Consider the following 14,310-nt stretch of genomic DNA (forward strand, 5'->3'; position numbering starts at 1 on the left):
AACTGATTTATTTATTTTAAAAAAGCCTACACAGATGTAGGATATTGCTTGAATTGCTCCTTTAATCCAGTTACCAGCCCATCTGAAAGTGAAGGCTTGACAATGAAAGCGACTCTGTTTTGCCTTGTTGTTTTGACAAGATCCCTAAAACATTCTGCTCCAGTTTCCCCCTCTCCAGTGTAATAAGGCCAATTTCATTGCAATCCACTGCTGACATCATCTGTCTTCCTTCAGCCAGAGCTGAGTGCCTGCGGATAAGAGAGGACGTGTAGCACTGTAGCCTGCAGTGGGACCTCCAGTGTTTGTGTAACTCTGTGTCCTGGCATAGTTCCTGTAAAGTACAAACACACACACACACACACACACACACACACACACACACAGAGCTTCCATTGTTTCCAGCGGTTCACCAGCCCACTGATCCTAATATGGTATTCAGCAGGAAACCCCATGATTTCCTGACACACAGCAAGCCTGAGAAAGAAGGGGAAAACTCCATTAGCTCCTACTCTCCTGCACATTACACCCTGAACCCAAGTGCAGGATGGAGTAGGCTAGCAGCAGATCCATTTGGTCATTGTGCAGGAGGGGGCATGTAAAGTCCAACAAGTTTAAAACTAACTCTAATTTCCATGTTGCTCACATACCATGCTGTGTGTGTCACAATGAGCTAAGCTGCCTCACTAGCAATGAAGGGTCTGCTCGTTTGCAAGAATATCCGTGCAAGATGCAGCCCCTTCTGAACAAAATATGATCACCAGAGGATATTGCAACAGCATATACAGCTTATTATGATTTCCTGATCTTCAGTCTCACAGGAAAGGGGGTGGGGGGGGGAAGACTTGGAACTGATTTTGGTTTAGTCTTCATGTGCGCTGGTCTTGGAGGAGTTTCCAGCAGCAAGGATGGAGAGGAGAGGGGAGACTGGCAGCAATAATGTCAAGAAGATGCTGAAGTGTGTGGTGGTGGGAGATGGTGCGGTTGGGAAGACCTGTCTGCTGATGAGTTACGCCAATGATGCCTTTCCGGAGGAATATGTACCAACTGTGTTTGATCACTATGCAGGTAAGGAATTCACTTTCACTCGCTCATCACCACAGTCTGCCGGTGTTTAATCGCCGCTCGCCGCAGGGACATCTCTCCGCCGGCCGTTTCACCGCTAAAGCAAGCCCTTACCCTAAAAATCCCTATTCCCACTAATACTAATGCGACACCCTACCCTAAAAACCTTAACTCCTTACCCTAAAAAAAGCCTATTCTTAAGCCCTAATACTTCGCTTACCCTAAAAACCTTAATCCATTACCCTAAGCCCATACCCTAAAAACCCTAAATCTAATTCCCTACCCTAAAAACGTACGTCCTTCCGCTAAACCCCTCTCCTTAACCCCCTAAACCCCTCTCCTTAACCCCCTACCCTAACCGCTAAGACCCCTTAAATTAACTTACTGTATTGCTGAAACGGCCGGCGGTTGAATGTCCAGCAGCGGTGAAAGGTCCCACGCCGACTTGGTCGCGGTAAAACAGCCGTGACCAAAATGTCCGATACCGCACTCATGATGCTGTGAGATTAGTTTGCTTTTGTATAAAGACATAGTTGCAGTATAAGGCTGAGTCCATAGAAGGACAGGCCACGCTGAGCCATGCGGACGCTCCGCGCTGAGCCCCTGCATCCTCCATGAGGATGTCTTTAGAGGGGGCTCACGCGAGCGTCCGCAGGCGTGCTGAGGCGCTGGATTTTTCAGCCGACAGCCAAGCTGCTTTTCAGAGCGCTGTCGGCTGAAAACATCCAATCAGCGCGGAGCAGCGTCTACGTCACGGCGGCGTGACGTCGGCGCCGTGACGTTGACGTCGGTGTGTTGTGGGCGATTGGCCCAGCGATGTCACTGCCCCGCCTCCCTCAGTCTTCCCCCGCCTCCCGATCGCGCCCCCTCTATGGCCCCAGCCTAAGGCTGTGGCCCCGCTGGCGCTGACCGCGCTCATGCTTGGTGTGCGGTGACGTCACCAGCTCTCCAAGCATGATCGCCGGGTGTCCTGGCTATTTTGCAAGCACGTGCGGGGGGGCATTGGGGGCTTGTTGAGCGCGTCAAACTCACTTTTTTTGTCTCCCCAAGCGTCAAGCTTGGGAGAGCGTGCGTGCCCACGCATGAGCGCGCGCACCGCGTGAGCGGGGGCGGGACAATTTGAATTGCCTAAACTAAACTCGGCAAGCACTGCGCGGTCAGCACACTCAGGGAGCTAAACCATTTGTTACCAGTATGTAAAATTGAACTTTATTACGAGGGAAGACACACAACTTTCACAGGCGTCAAAAACGAAACGGAAAACGTTAGCAAGGGACATTTTTTCTTCACTGAAAAAAGGTATGTTAACACGGTTGGTACTTCTATATTTGTTAAAGGTTATGCAGCACATCTTGTTCAAAATCTATCATTACGATTTGCTTTTAAATAAATTAATGCATCTTTTGATTTTAATGATACGAAAGAGGTGATAGAAGTAAGACCAATAACACAATTGTATTAGGAGAAGACCTTGTGCAATTTAGTGAATGGAGATGGCTATATCAGTAATTACATCTTTAATGATGTTTAAATTGGAATAGATCAGGGGAGCGCAAACGTTTGTGTTTTCTGCCCCCTTATCTGCGCCCCCCCCCTCTGCTCGCACCCCCCTTACCTTTTCTCCGGAATCATTTGATGTCACAATGTCATGTGACGTAGTGTTGCCACGATAACACGTTGCCATTTGACCCAGCGGTATCATTTGACTCTGCGTTGTCATGTCTACATGTCGCTAGAAGTCACCAGAGAGAAGGTAAGAGGCGGACAGAGGCCTCACGTGCTCCCCCGGCAATTATTTAAATGTTGTTGGGAAGAGTGTGGGGCCTCTGTAAGCGCCACACTCCCCCATAACATTTTGCCCCCCCTCCCTCCCCCCCCCCTCCCGGAGGTGTGCCCCCCAGTTTGCACACCCCTGGGATAGATCAGTGTTTCTCAACCAGGGTGCTAGGGAATCCTGGTATGCAGCGGTTCTCTGACAAGGCGCCGCAGCTCCAGGGGAAAAACTCAAGCTGGCTGCTCAGAGGGCAGGTCCTGTGCTGCCTGGAGATGTAGAGGCTGCCATCCGGCTCTCCTCTCTCAGCCCAGCAGAGTCCACAATCCACCTCTCCTCTCTCAGCCCGGCACACAGCCTGCGATCTACCTCTCCTCTCTCAGCCCAGCACACAGCCTGTGATCTGCCTCTCCTCTCTCAGCCCGGCACACAGCCTGCGATCTGCCTCTCCTCTCTCAGCCCGGCACACAGCCTGCGATCCACTTCTCCTCTCTCAGCCCGGCGCACAGCCTGCGATCTGCCTCTCCTCTCTCAGCCCGGCACACAGCCTGCGATCTGCCTCTCCTCTCTCAGCCCAGCACACAGCCTGCAATCTGCCTCTCCTCTCTCAACCCGCCACACAGCTTTGCAATCTGCCTCTCCTCTCTCAGCCCGGCACACAGCCTGCAATCTGCCTCTCCTCTCTCAGCCCGGCACACAGCCTGCGATCTGCCTCTCCTCTCTCAGCCCGGCACACAGCCTGCGATCTGCCTCTCCTCTCTCAGCCCGGCACACAGCCTGTGATCTGCCTCTCCTCTCTCAGCCCGGCACACAGCCTGCGATCTGCCTCTCCTCTCTCAGCCCGGCACACAGCCTGCGATCTGCCTCTCCTCTCTCAGCCCGGCGCACAGCCCGCGATCCACCTTTCCACTCTCAGCCCAGCACACCGCCTGCGATCTGCCCTCGTCTTCCCTTCCCGGCACACAGCCTGCGATCTGCCTCTCCTCTTTCAGCCCGGCACACATCCTGCGATCTGCCTCTCCTCTCTCAGCCCGGCGCACAGCCTGCGATCCACCTCTCCTCTTTCAGCCCGGCACACAGCCTGTGATCTGCCTCTCCTCTCTCAGCCCGGCACACAGCCTGCGATCTGCCTCTCTTCTCTCAGCCCGGCACACAGCCTGCGATCTGCCTCTCCTCTCTCAGCCCGGCACACAGCCTGCGATCTGCCTCTCCTCTCTCAGCCCGGCACACAGCCTGCGATCCTCCTCTCCTCTCTCAGCCCGGCACACAGCCTGCGATCTGCCTCTCCTCTCTCAGCCCGGCACACAGCCTGCGATCTGCCTCTCCTCTCTCAGCCCGGCACACAGCCTGCGATCTGCCTCTCCTCTCTCAGCCCGGCACACAGCCTGCGATCCTCCTCTCCTCTCTCAGCCCAGCATACAGCCTGTGATCCATCTTTCCTCTCTCACCCCGGCACTGAGAAGAGAGAGGAGACAATTTATCTCCAGACAGCACAGGAAGCACCACCCACTGAGCAGCTGAGATGTTTGAGGTGTGTGGAAAGGTGGGAGGAAAGAGGGAAGGAGTGAGGGCTGTGTGTGGGAGATGTGAGGGTGAGTGTATATGCGTGAAAGTGCAGAGGGGATTAGTGAGATCTGATGTGCATGTGTGCCCGGAGATTTTACAAATCCTTTAGGGGCGCCACTGCTCAAAGGGTTGAGAACCCCTTTGTTAGATGGCACTAGGGAAGTAGTCTGCTTTCATTTAGATCAGTGATTCCCAACAATGAAATCCCTTAGGGTTTGAGAGGTGTCTTCAAGGGGTTAGTCCAAAAAATAACAATGAAGGCTTACAGACAGTATAGTGGGTTGCTGTGCCCATGGGGGTACTGCGCACTAAGTAAGGACCCACACTGCACCTCAGTGTGAGTGGTATAGTTGTCAATTACTGCGGGAGCTTCCAAAGTGGCATACAACAGTGCCATGTGTCAGTCGCTGCAAGACATTGTTGGGTGTGCATTTGATAGCTTCTGCAGTGATTGACATATACCACCCAAGCAGTCTGCACACAGAGGGGCAGTTTGGGGCCTTATTAAGCGTGTTTTCCCCCCATGAGCTCAGGACACTATACTGCCTTGGATCGGTCACACAGTTTGGTCACCAATAATCTGATGACTAGGCATAAGATTGAATAATTAGAGCTTTGCGGAACAAATATTTTTTAGCTGGGGGTGCACAATGTGAAAAAGAGTGGGAACCGCTGATTTGGATCCTGAACCGCTTACAGTTTTGACTTTGATTTAAAAAGTAATCCTAACTGATTCTGGTGTGAACGTGTTTGGTAGGTAGGGTTAAAGGTAGGGGTTAGAGGAGATATGTCCTAAGAGGGAATTCAGAAGTAAACACAATTATTAAAGTTTTTAGGACCCATGTGAACAACTTTAAAAAATAAAATATAGACATTGTTTATGAAAGAAATTTGTGAATCATTTAATTTATGCAATCCACAGTATTTATTTCTCTCTTGCTCTGTTGCCCCTCAAGTGCATTACAGGCATACCCCGCATTAACGTACGCAATGGGACCGGAGCATGTATGTAAAGCGAAAATGTACTTAAAGTGAAGCACTACCTTTTCCCCACTTATCGATGCATGTACTGTACTGCAATCGTTATATACGTGCATAACTGATGTAAATAATGCATTTGTAACAGGCTTTATAGCCTCCCTGCTTGCGCACAGCTTCGGTACAGGTAGGGAGCCGGTATTGCTGTTCAGGACGTGCTGACAGGCGCATGCGTGAGCTGCCGTTTGCCTATTGGGCGATATGTACTTACTCGCGAGTGTACTTAAAGTGAGTGTACTTAAAGCGGGGTATGCCTGTACGCAACAACTCACAAATTGGACTCTTGCATGGGAATCAATGGGATTTAACACTCTCTGTGGGAATTGGGTTGAATATTTAAAGCCTTCTCTTCAGCACACCTGACAGTTTAGGGTTTTGCATATCCCAAATGTTACCGCCTGTAAAAGCTGCCCATTTTACTTGTCTTATTGACAATCTACAGAACAAGATTGGCTGATGTTAACCAGGAGTTACAGACAGGGCCCCAGACAGATTTCTCGGGGCCCAGGACTAGAGTTACCTCCCCCTGTGTCGGCTGTATTGCGAGCCCCCCCCCCATTTCACACCTCACGAGCCCCCGCTTTTCCTCCCCCCTCTTCCCATGTATTTCTCTCCCCACCGTCTCACTCCCTCTTCCTCAATCACTCCCTCTCACTCTCCCCCCCCGCCTCACATGTATTTCTCTCCCCTGCGTCTCACTCTTACTCCCTCTTTTCTTCACTCCCTCCCTCAACCCCTCTCTCCTCTCACTCGCCCCCACCTTCTGTCAATTACCCCACTCTCACTAAATCCCTCCACACAAAATATATATTAAAAAGACTCCCGCTCCCCCCAATACACATTAAAATCCCCCCAATACATACATACAAAAAAGACTTACCTTGGGGATGGTCTCAGGCCTGGCCCAGAGGCTGCGGGGGGCCTGGCCGTCGCTGCAAGTTGGGCCCGACCTCTGGCCAGGCCCAGCGGCCAGGGTCCGGCTCTCCCTCCGCTGCATGCAGGCTTCCCTCTTACTCTGTCCCAGTTGCTTCCTCCGTCAGCGCGTGCTGGGCCTCCCTCTCATGCCGGCGCGCACCGGAAGACAGCTTACTTACGGCGCACTGATGTCAGAGATGGCCGTCACGCACCAGAGGTGGAAGCTCGGCGCGGAACACAGTGAGAGGGAGGCCTGCAGGCAGCTGAGGGAGAGCCAGAGCCTGTCCGCGACCGGCAGCTAGGCCTGGCCAGAGGGCGGGCCCAACTTGCAGTGCCGGCCAGGCCCCACACAGCCTCCGGGCCCGGGATACCTGTCCCTTCTGTCCCCCCCTGGCCACTTGAAGTTATAATCTTGCAGGATGCACTGTGCTGGAGTCCTGCTTCCAACACAGTACATCCTGAGCACCTAATAACAGCAGCAGGGCGGCACTAGCAGAGGGTTCCTGAAAAATGAGGTGGTACTGATGCAATAACAGCTGGTTAATGATGAAAAATAAAAGTTTCTATAGCAGTGTTTTTCAACGAGGGTTCCTAGGAACCCTTGGATTACCCGGGCATCTCTAACGGGTTCCCTGTGATTTTCTGGTCACTTGAAAATTGTATAAAATACAGAAGAATTTACAATGCATCTGATCTCAGACGCGCTATTAGAGAGGGTTGGGGTTCCTTACAATGCATCTGATCTCAGACGCGCTATTAGAGAGTGTTGGGGTTCCTTACAATGCATTTGATCTCAGACGCGCTATTAGAGAGGGTTGGGGTTCCTTGCAATGCATCTGATCACAGACGCGCTATTAGAGAGGGTTGGGGTTCCTCACAATGTATCTGATCTCAGACGCGCTACTAGAGAGGGTTGGGGTTCCTTACAATGTATCTGATCTCAGACGCGCTATTAGAGAGGGTTCAGGGTTCCTCAGAATTTCACTTAGGCAGTGATCGCGTCCATGCGGCGTGCGTGCGCGCGAAAGCGGGAGGGGGTGCGTGTTGCACAAGATATCAGTTGAATGAGGACGAACCAGCTCCGTGACACCCCTAGGCACGCCGCCCATGGCCTGTTCACCATGGCCAGGGAAAGCACCCGCTTCGCGCTGGTCACTTCCCAGCCTCCGTGCGGCCCCAGCCTAATTCTAAAAAAAACCCTAGTCTAGGGGTCGGCAACCTGCGGCTCTTTCCGCTCCTACTTGCAGCTCTCTGCAGGTTGCCGACCCCAAGCTGCTGCCTGGGAGCAGGATCTGACTCCAACTGTCATGGCTGCCCCCTTTCTAATGTTCACTCTCCTTCTTAGTTCCGCCTCCTTCACCTGCCTTTCTACTGGCTCATCATAGTCACGTCCATTGTAGAGGAACCTGCTAGGGGTGCATGTGTTGCTTGCAGCGGCGGATTTGAATATCTGCGCCCCTAGGCACTTACCTGTGGCAGCCGCCTCCTTGCTGCCGCTCTCCTTCTCATTCCGAATCGCAGTATAAAATGACGCTGTGGACATCACCAACGTGACATCACATGGCGTCGCGTTGCCATGGCAACGTGACATAATGACGACATTTGGCGCTGCGATTTGCAAGGAGAAGGGCGGCAGCAAGGATGTGGCCGCCACAGGTAAGAGCCTTCCCATCTGGCCCGAGAGTGCAGCATCTGAATATGGCGTGGCAATTTTTGCCGCCTCAAAATTTTGCAGCCTCGGGCCTAATGGAAATCCACCACTTGTTGCTTGTCATATACAGTGGAATACATCTATATATAGCGCCATCTATGTACATAGTGCTTCACAGCAATAATATACGTGACATAATAATATAACACAATGTGAATAAGCGCTTCGGGCATAAAAGTAACATAAGGAAAAGAGTCCCTGCCCCTAAAAGCTTACAATCTAATTGTAAAGTAGGAATACCGTGCAGAGATAGTAGGATTATGTTGTGCTAAGTGCATCTGCAGGGGGCTACGGTCAATATATGAGGTGTATAGTGGAGCTACCCGTGTGGTTCATTAAGGAGGTGAGTTTTAAGATGGGTCTTAAAGGTGGATAGAGAGGGTGCTAGTCGGGTATTGAGGGGAAGGGCATTCCAGAGGTGTGGGGCAGTCAGTGAGAGAGGTTTTAGGCGGGAGAGGGCTTTAGATACAAAAGGCGTAAAACCTTCACATTTAACAACGGGACACATGTCTGATAATTAATAATTTTTTTAAGCAAGAGATATTGGTTACTAGCTGGTATCTTTTGAAGAACTATGCCTTGCGTATTCATTTTTATTTTTAAATTCAAAGAACTCCCATTTCCTCTTCCATTCACACTATTGCCTTGTCCAGTAGTTTTACATCGGAATCCGATCTGTTCTACTTCATGTTTAAACCTTAACAGAATCCTGTATCTTTATATTCATTTTAGTGCTACTTTGAACATGCTCATATTCTAGCCATGGAGTGGCCAACTCCAGCCCTTAAGGGCCACCAACAGGTCAGGTTTTCAGGATATCCCTCAGTCAAAAACTGAGCCTCTGATTGAGCCACCTGTGCTGAAGCAGGGTTATCCTGAAAACATGAACTGTTGGTGGCCCTTGAGGACTGGACAAAAAATAACTAAATACATACTGTATACTGAGCGCTTTGCCTAAAAATGCCTGTGAGGCAGGGGTACCTAATACACCCCTAAAGATCTTAGTGGTGGCTCGGCAGCTGATGACCCCCAATTCACAACATCCTAAGCTTCTAATCAACAATAAAGTTGATCTAGGTATTAACTCCCAAACCTTCAGATGGGTCAACCTTTCAATACACCAGTTGAAGCTGGAATATAGACAAACAAACAATCCCAATCCAAGGAGTGTGTTCAATAAGTCCTTAATTAGAAAACTGGCAACCTTAGAGATGAAACAGACAAGCTTTCCAAAACTTGTCCAAACATAGACCTTGAACACAAAGATCAAATGTCAGGCGCAAAACTGAGATCAGTACAATACTGTACCAGTCCCATATAAGTTTAAAGGTCAACTTGGTTGTCCACGTCAATGGATTTAGGACTCCCTCTTCTCCAAGGAATGTTCTCTGTGGATGAAAACGGAACACACCACTGCACAGCACCTTTTGTGGTTTGCCCGTTATACCCCACCAAATACCTACTTACAGGAATAAGCTAGTCACAGGCACAGCGATGAATGTCTTTCAGGCTTCTCCGGTACACCCGGACAGATCCCTATAGGCATGCAGTCATCAGGTGTCATCTGGAGGGACAGCGTGAGTAATCGCGGCCGCAAATGGATGCACCGCTGATCCTAACTGCAGGACACAACTCAGGAGGCTCAAGCCGCGGCCGGCATTTTTGTGTCATGCGTCACTAGCAGACACATTGTGAGTGTGATTCTTTTATATGTTGTAGCGAATAAATGTTTTTTAGTCCGTACTATTCTAGGTACTTTTTTATTCCATTTATTTTGGGCACACACCACACGGCCGGAGACCCTGGTGACTGCATGCCTATACGGATCTGTCCGGGTTTACCGGAGATGCCTGAAAGACATTCATCGCTGTGCCTGTGACTAGCTTATTCCTGTAAGTAGGTATTTGGTGGGGTATAACGGGCAAACCACAAAAGGTGCTGTGCAGTGGTGTGTTCCGTTTTCATCCACAGAGAACATTCCTTGGAGAAGAGGGCATCCTAAATCCATTGACGTGGACAACCAAGTTGACCTTTAAACTTATCTGGGACTGGTATCGTACTTTTCTCAGGTTTGCGCCTGAGATTTGATCTTTGTGTTCAAGTTCCTTGAGGACTGGAGTTGGCGACTCCTGTTCTAGCCCCTTTACACGTATTAGCATCGTTTTCAGCTCTGTTCATTGTACTTTTCATTGACTTGCTTTCCTGTCTCTTTGCGTCTCTTCTGTGCGAAACTGAACAAAAACTCTTTTTTTGTTGTTGTCATAATTTTTTTTTTTTTAAAAAGCATATTGTCTGAATAAAGGGCATTCTTCATTGATAAATAAGAGCATTCTTGGCTTGCCCCAGAATGACCTGGTCAGAATAAGAAATAGCCAGTGTAGGCGGCAGCGACATCATCATGGCATTAATCATCCTATAATTAATCCATGCTAGGAATATGGTTTGTAACTGGGTGTTCCCCCAACGTGCGAGTTTGTACTCCCACCAGGAGTTACTGTGTAGCCTATTCAACAGCAACCTCTGCTTTTCAGATAACAGCTAAATATTTTAACATTTGTTACATGAGTCATATGATGGGAATAGAAATGCCTGGAGTTTATTCTTGTGCCATCCTTTACTACTTAAAATCCTGAATTATGAATGCACAAAGAGTACTTTTACTGTACGTGGGATTCCAGGCCCACCGGCTCCACATAACGCAATGAATATGGCTCATAAAGAAACCGTGAAAATGAAATATTGTAAGTTACAAATGTTTTGATATGATTTGCAGGGTCTCTTTGGAGACTGGGAAACCATCAAGCGTGTAAACCAAGCGCATTGTAGCACTGTGAAAGCAAACTTCACGATATAAGCACTTTTTAGTATGTATGTATGTATGTATGTATGTATGTATGTAACTGTATCTTCACTATTCTAGACAATTTGGTGCATTTGTGACAGTAACCGCTCTAAGAAACAGTAGGAAAATGCATAAACACACTGAATTTTCTGCGTGTTTAGTTGAAGATGACTTTTGTGCTTTGTGGCTCACTCTGTGGAGTTGTCGCGGTTTCAGCCACAAATACTGTTGCCAGGTGTCCAGTATTGAATCGGACTGTCCTGTATTTGGACACTCTGTCCAGTAAAAAATTAGAGGTAATACTGAACATGTATGTGTCCGGTATTACCTCGCTGGACATAGTGACCTGGCCGGCATGGGTGGGCCGCGGTATTTCCCAGAGTAGGGAGAGAGCAGGGCTGCTGCTAGTGGGCTGGGCAGCTTCCTCCTTCCTGATTGGCTGCAGCCAATCAGGAGGCGGTGGCAGGAACCTGCGGGTGGGGCCAAGGAGAGGAGGAAACAATATGGCGCGGAGAGGTGTGTGTCTCAAGTGCGTCGCACCTTTCACCTTTGTGTCCAGTATTTTTGGAGAAGCCGCCTGGCAACCCTAGCCACAAACTAGATTTCCTCCTGCTAGCTACACTGAAATAAAGATTTAAAGGGCAGGCAAAACACACTTGTGCAGCATAGTAAATCTGTCTGTCTCTTTTATTCTCTTGAGTGGCTGTCAGAACATTGCACTGGGATGCATAGGAGTAGTCAAAAATCCCAAACGCCCAACCAAAGAATCTGGCCCCTAAATGATGCTGGCCGACCAGCGCTTCACCTGCGAGGATGTAGCATGCGACTCCGGCACGGTGCCGCCATATATAAAAACAGCAGCGCTGGTGCGGGGCGAGAGCGCCACGTGAGGGGAGCAGGACGACGATGCGGCAGCGAGCACGCACAGAGTAGAAGATAGGGACTGTCACCCACTGCCCCCCACTGCCTCCCTCTGTCACCCACTGCCTCCCGCCAACCCTTCTGTCTCCAGCCGACCGGAGGCAGGGTGCTTGCTCTGCTCATTTCCCACCAGCAGACAAAGATAGTAGAAGGATTTACACGTTTAATGATTGGCCAACCATGCCTGAAAGTTTCCACTCTATACATATCACTTGTCAGCTGAATAAGTATAGCATTTAAAAAAAAAAAAACAATTGTTATAAAGGAATTATTGATTAAAAATAATAAAAAATAAAACATTTGTGATACATGCTACAGAATTGAATTAATGTAGTATAAAACAGCCCCTATAAAGGGGTCATTCTACATATTCAAAAGTGGCCATTTGGGATGTTTTTGGAAGAAAATCCTTGTGGACTTCAACGGGGATTGATACCAATAAGGAAATTGACAAGAAAGGTTTCAGTACTGATCTCTCACGGGCTATGCTCTTTTTGTGAGTGTATCCGGAAGCAGTGTCTCTGACGCTGTCAGTCATGCTTATTCACAAGACTTGCTGTACGCTACTGTAAATCGCCTTAGGTCACATTGCAAGATCACAAAAAAAAAATAGAAGGAACTAGCACTCACCCTAACACAAGTCAGCTCGAGGTGCTATGTTCCTGCATCCGCAAGATGCATCTGATATAACTATACAAAAACCAAACTGGATCTGCATTCAAAAATAATAATGAAGGACTTACATTTTGATTTTAATCTCGCAAAGAGAAGACAGTACAGTATACCCATACACAGAAGGCACTCAGCCTCTTAGGAATAGAACTCAAATTGAGGCTGAGTGCATTCTGTGTATGGGTATACTGTCTTCTCTTTGCTAATACAAATTATCCCTGTGTGCACCCCTCCTACATTTACATTATCCAAGCTGAGCAGGAGCTGCTTTTTTTTGTATAACTTGCTTTAAATCTCACAAAGTTTCTTCTTAAATGTATATAAAAAAAAAAGCAGCAATGCAGAAAAAAGTAGCACACACAGGGGAAGGAAATGTCAGCAGACACACACTGTTATATGTGCACAATAGAGCAGTGTTTTTGAACCAGGGTTCCTATGACTCCTTGGGTTCCCCAGGCATCCCTAAAAGGTTCCCTGCAATTTTCTGGTAATTTGAAAATTGTATCAAATACAGAAGAATTTACACTGCATCAGATCTCAGACGCGCTATTAGAGAGGGTTGGGGTTCCTTACAATGCATCTGATCTCAGACGCGCTATTAGAGAGGGTTGGGGTTCCTTACAATGCATCAGATCTCAGACTAGCTATTAGAGAGGGTTGGGGTTCCTTACTATGCATCTGATCTCAGACGCGCTATTAGAGAGGGTTGAGGTTCCTTACAATGCATCAGATCTCAGACGCGCTATTAGAGAGGGTTGGGGTTCCTTACTATGCATCTGATCTCAGACGTGCTATTAGAGAAGGTTGGGGTTCCTTACTATGCATCTGATCTCAGACATGCTATTAGAGAGGGTTAGGGATCCTTACAACGCATCTGATCTCGGACGCTATTAGAGAGGGTTGGGGTTCCTTACAGTGCATCTGATCTCAGACGCGCTATTAGAGAGGGTTGGGGTTCCTTACAATGCATCTGATCTCGGACGCTATTAGAGAGGGTTGGGGTTCCTTACAGTGCATCTGATCTTGGACTCTATTAGAGAGGGTTGGGGTTCCTTACAGTGCATCATATCTCAGGCACGCTATTAGAGAGGGTTGGGGTTCCTTACAATGCATCTGATCTCAGACACGCTATTAAAGAGGGTTGGGGTTCCTTACAATGTATCTGATCTCAGACGCGTTATTAGAGAGGGTTGGGGAGGTTCCTCAGATTTTCACTTAGGGTTCCTTAACCAAAAAAAAGGTTGGAAACAGCTGCAATAGAGTAATGTTTCAAGGCCCCCCGGGCCCTTCGTCCTCTCCCTGTGTGTGCTGATTGTTTCTGTATTGCTGCTTTTTTGAAACCTTAAAGAAGAAACTTGGTGAGATCAAAAGGAGAACAACAGAAGTCCTTCATTATTATTATTTTTGAATGCAGTTTGTTTTTTGCACATTGTAAGATCAGGCACTTCTTCAAAGAGTCAAAGAGGCCATGTAAAGGAGGAACAATCTCGTGTCAGAAGATTTCTAGACATGTTCACTAATTACTTACAGTATCTGTAAAAGTAAATACCTACCACTCATAGGCCCAGGCATGCGCACCCTTCTCTTAACACGGCAGTTTTTACAGCAGAGGGCAGAGGAAAAATAGTTTTGCACAGATTTACAGGCATTTACATAAATATATATTTAGCTCACTATTGACATTTTCTTTTTCTTCTAACCAGACAAAGGATGGGAAACTAAAAGTGACAGTGTGCTTATCTGCTTGTCATTACCCAGAATCCTTACCTGCAACCTGACATGTATGATATGACAAAGTTGTGAATGAAGCAG

General features: G+C 48.4%; 1 protein-coding gene across 3 annotated transcripts in view; it reads left to right on the forward strand.

Annotated features, from left to right (window-relative positions):
- The first annotated feature begins 421 nt into the window (after positions 1-421).
- RHOJ (ras homolog family member J) overlaps positions 422-14,310 on the forward strand; it is a 123,179-nt gene continuing 109,290 nt past the window's right edge. Inside the window, exon 1 of one of the 3 annotated variants that reach the window (XM_075614870.1) lies at positions 422-1,065. In XM_075614870.1, coding sequence (XP_075470985.1) covers positions 906-1,065 — 160 coding nt within the window. In that variant the 5' untranslated portion in view covers positions 422-905. The remainder of the gene's footprint in view (positions 1,066-14,310) is intronic. The other 2 variants (XM_075614866.1, XM_075614868.1) reach the window with 2 other exon arrangements.

Source organism: Ascaphus truei, chromosome 9 (assembly GCF_040206685.1).
Source record: "Ascaphus truei isolate aAscTru1 chromosome 9, aAscTru1.hap1, whole genome shotgun sequence".
Lineage (NCBI taxonomy): Eukaryota > Metazoa > Chordata > Amphibia > Anura > Ascaphidae > Ascaphus > Ascaphus truei.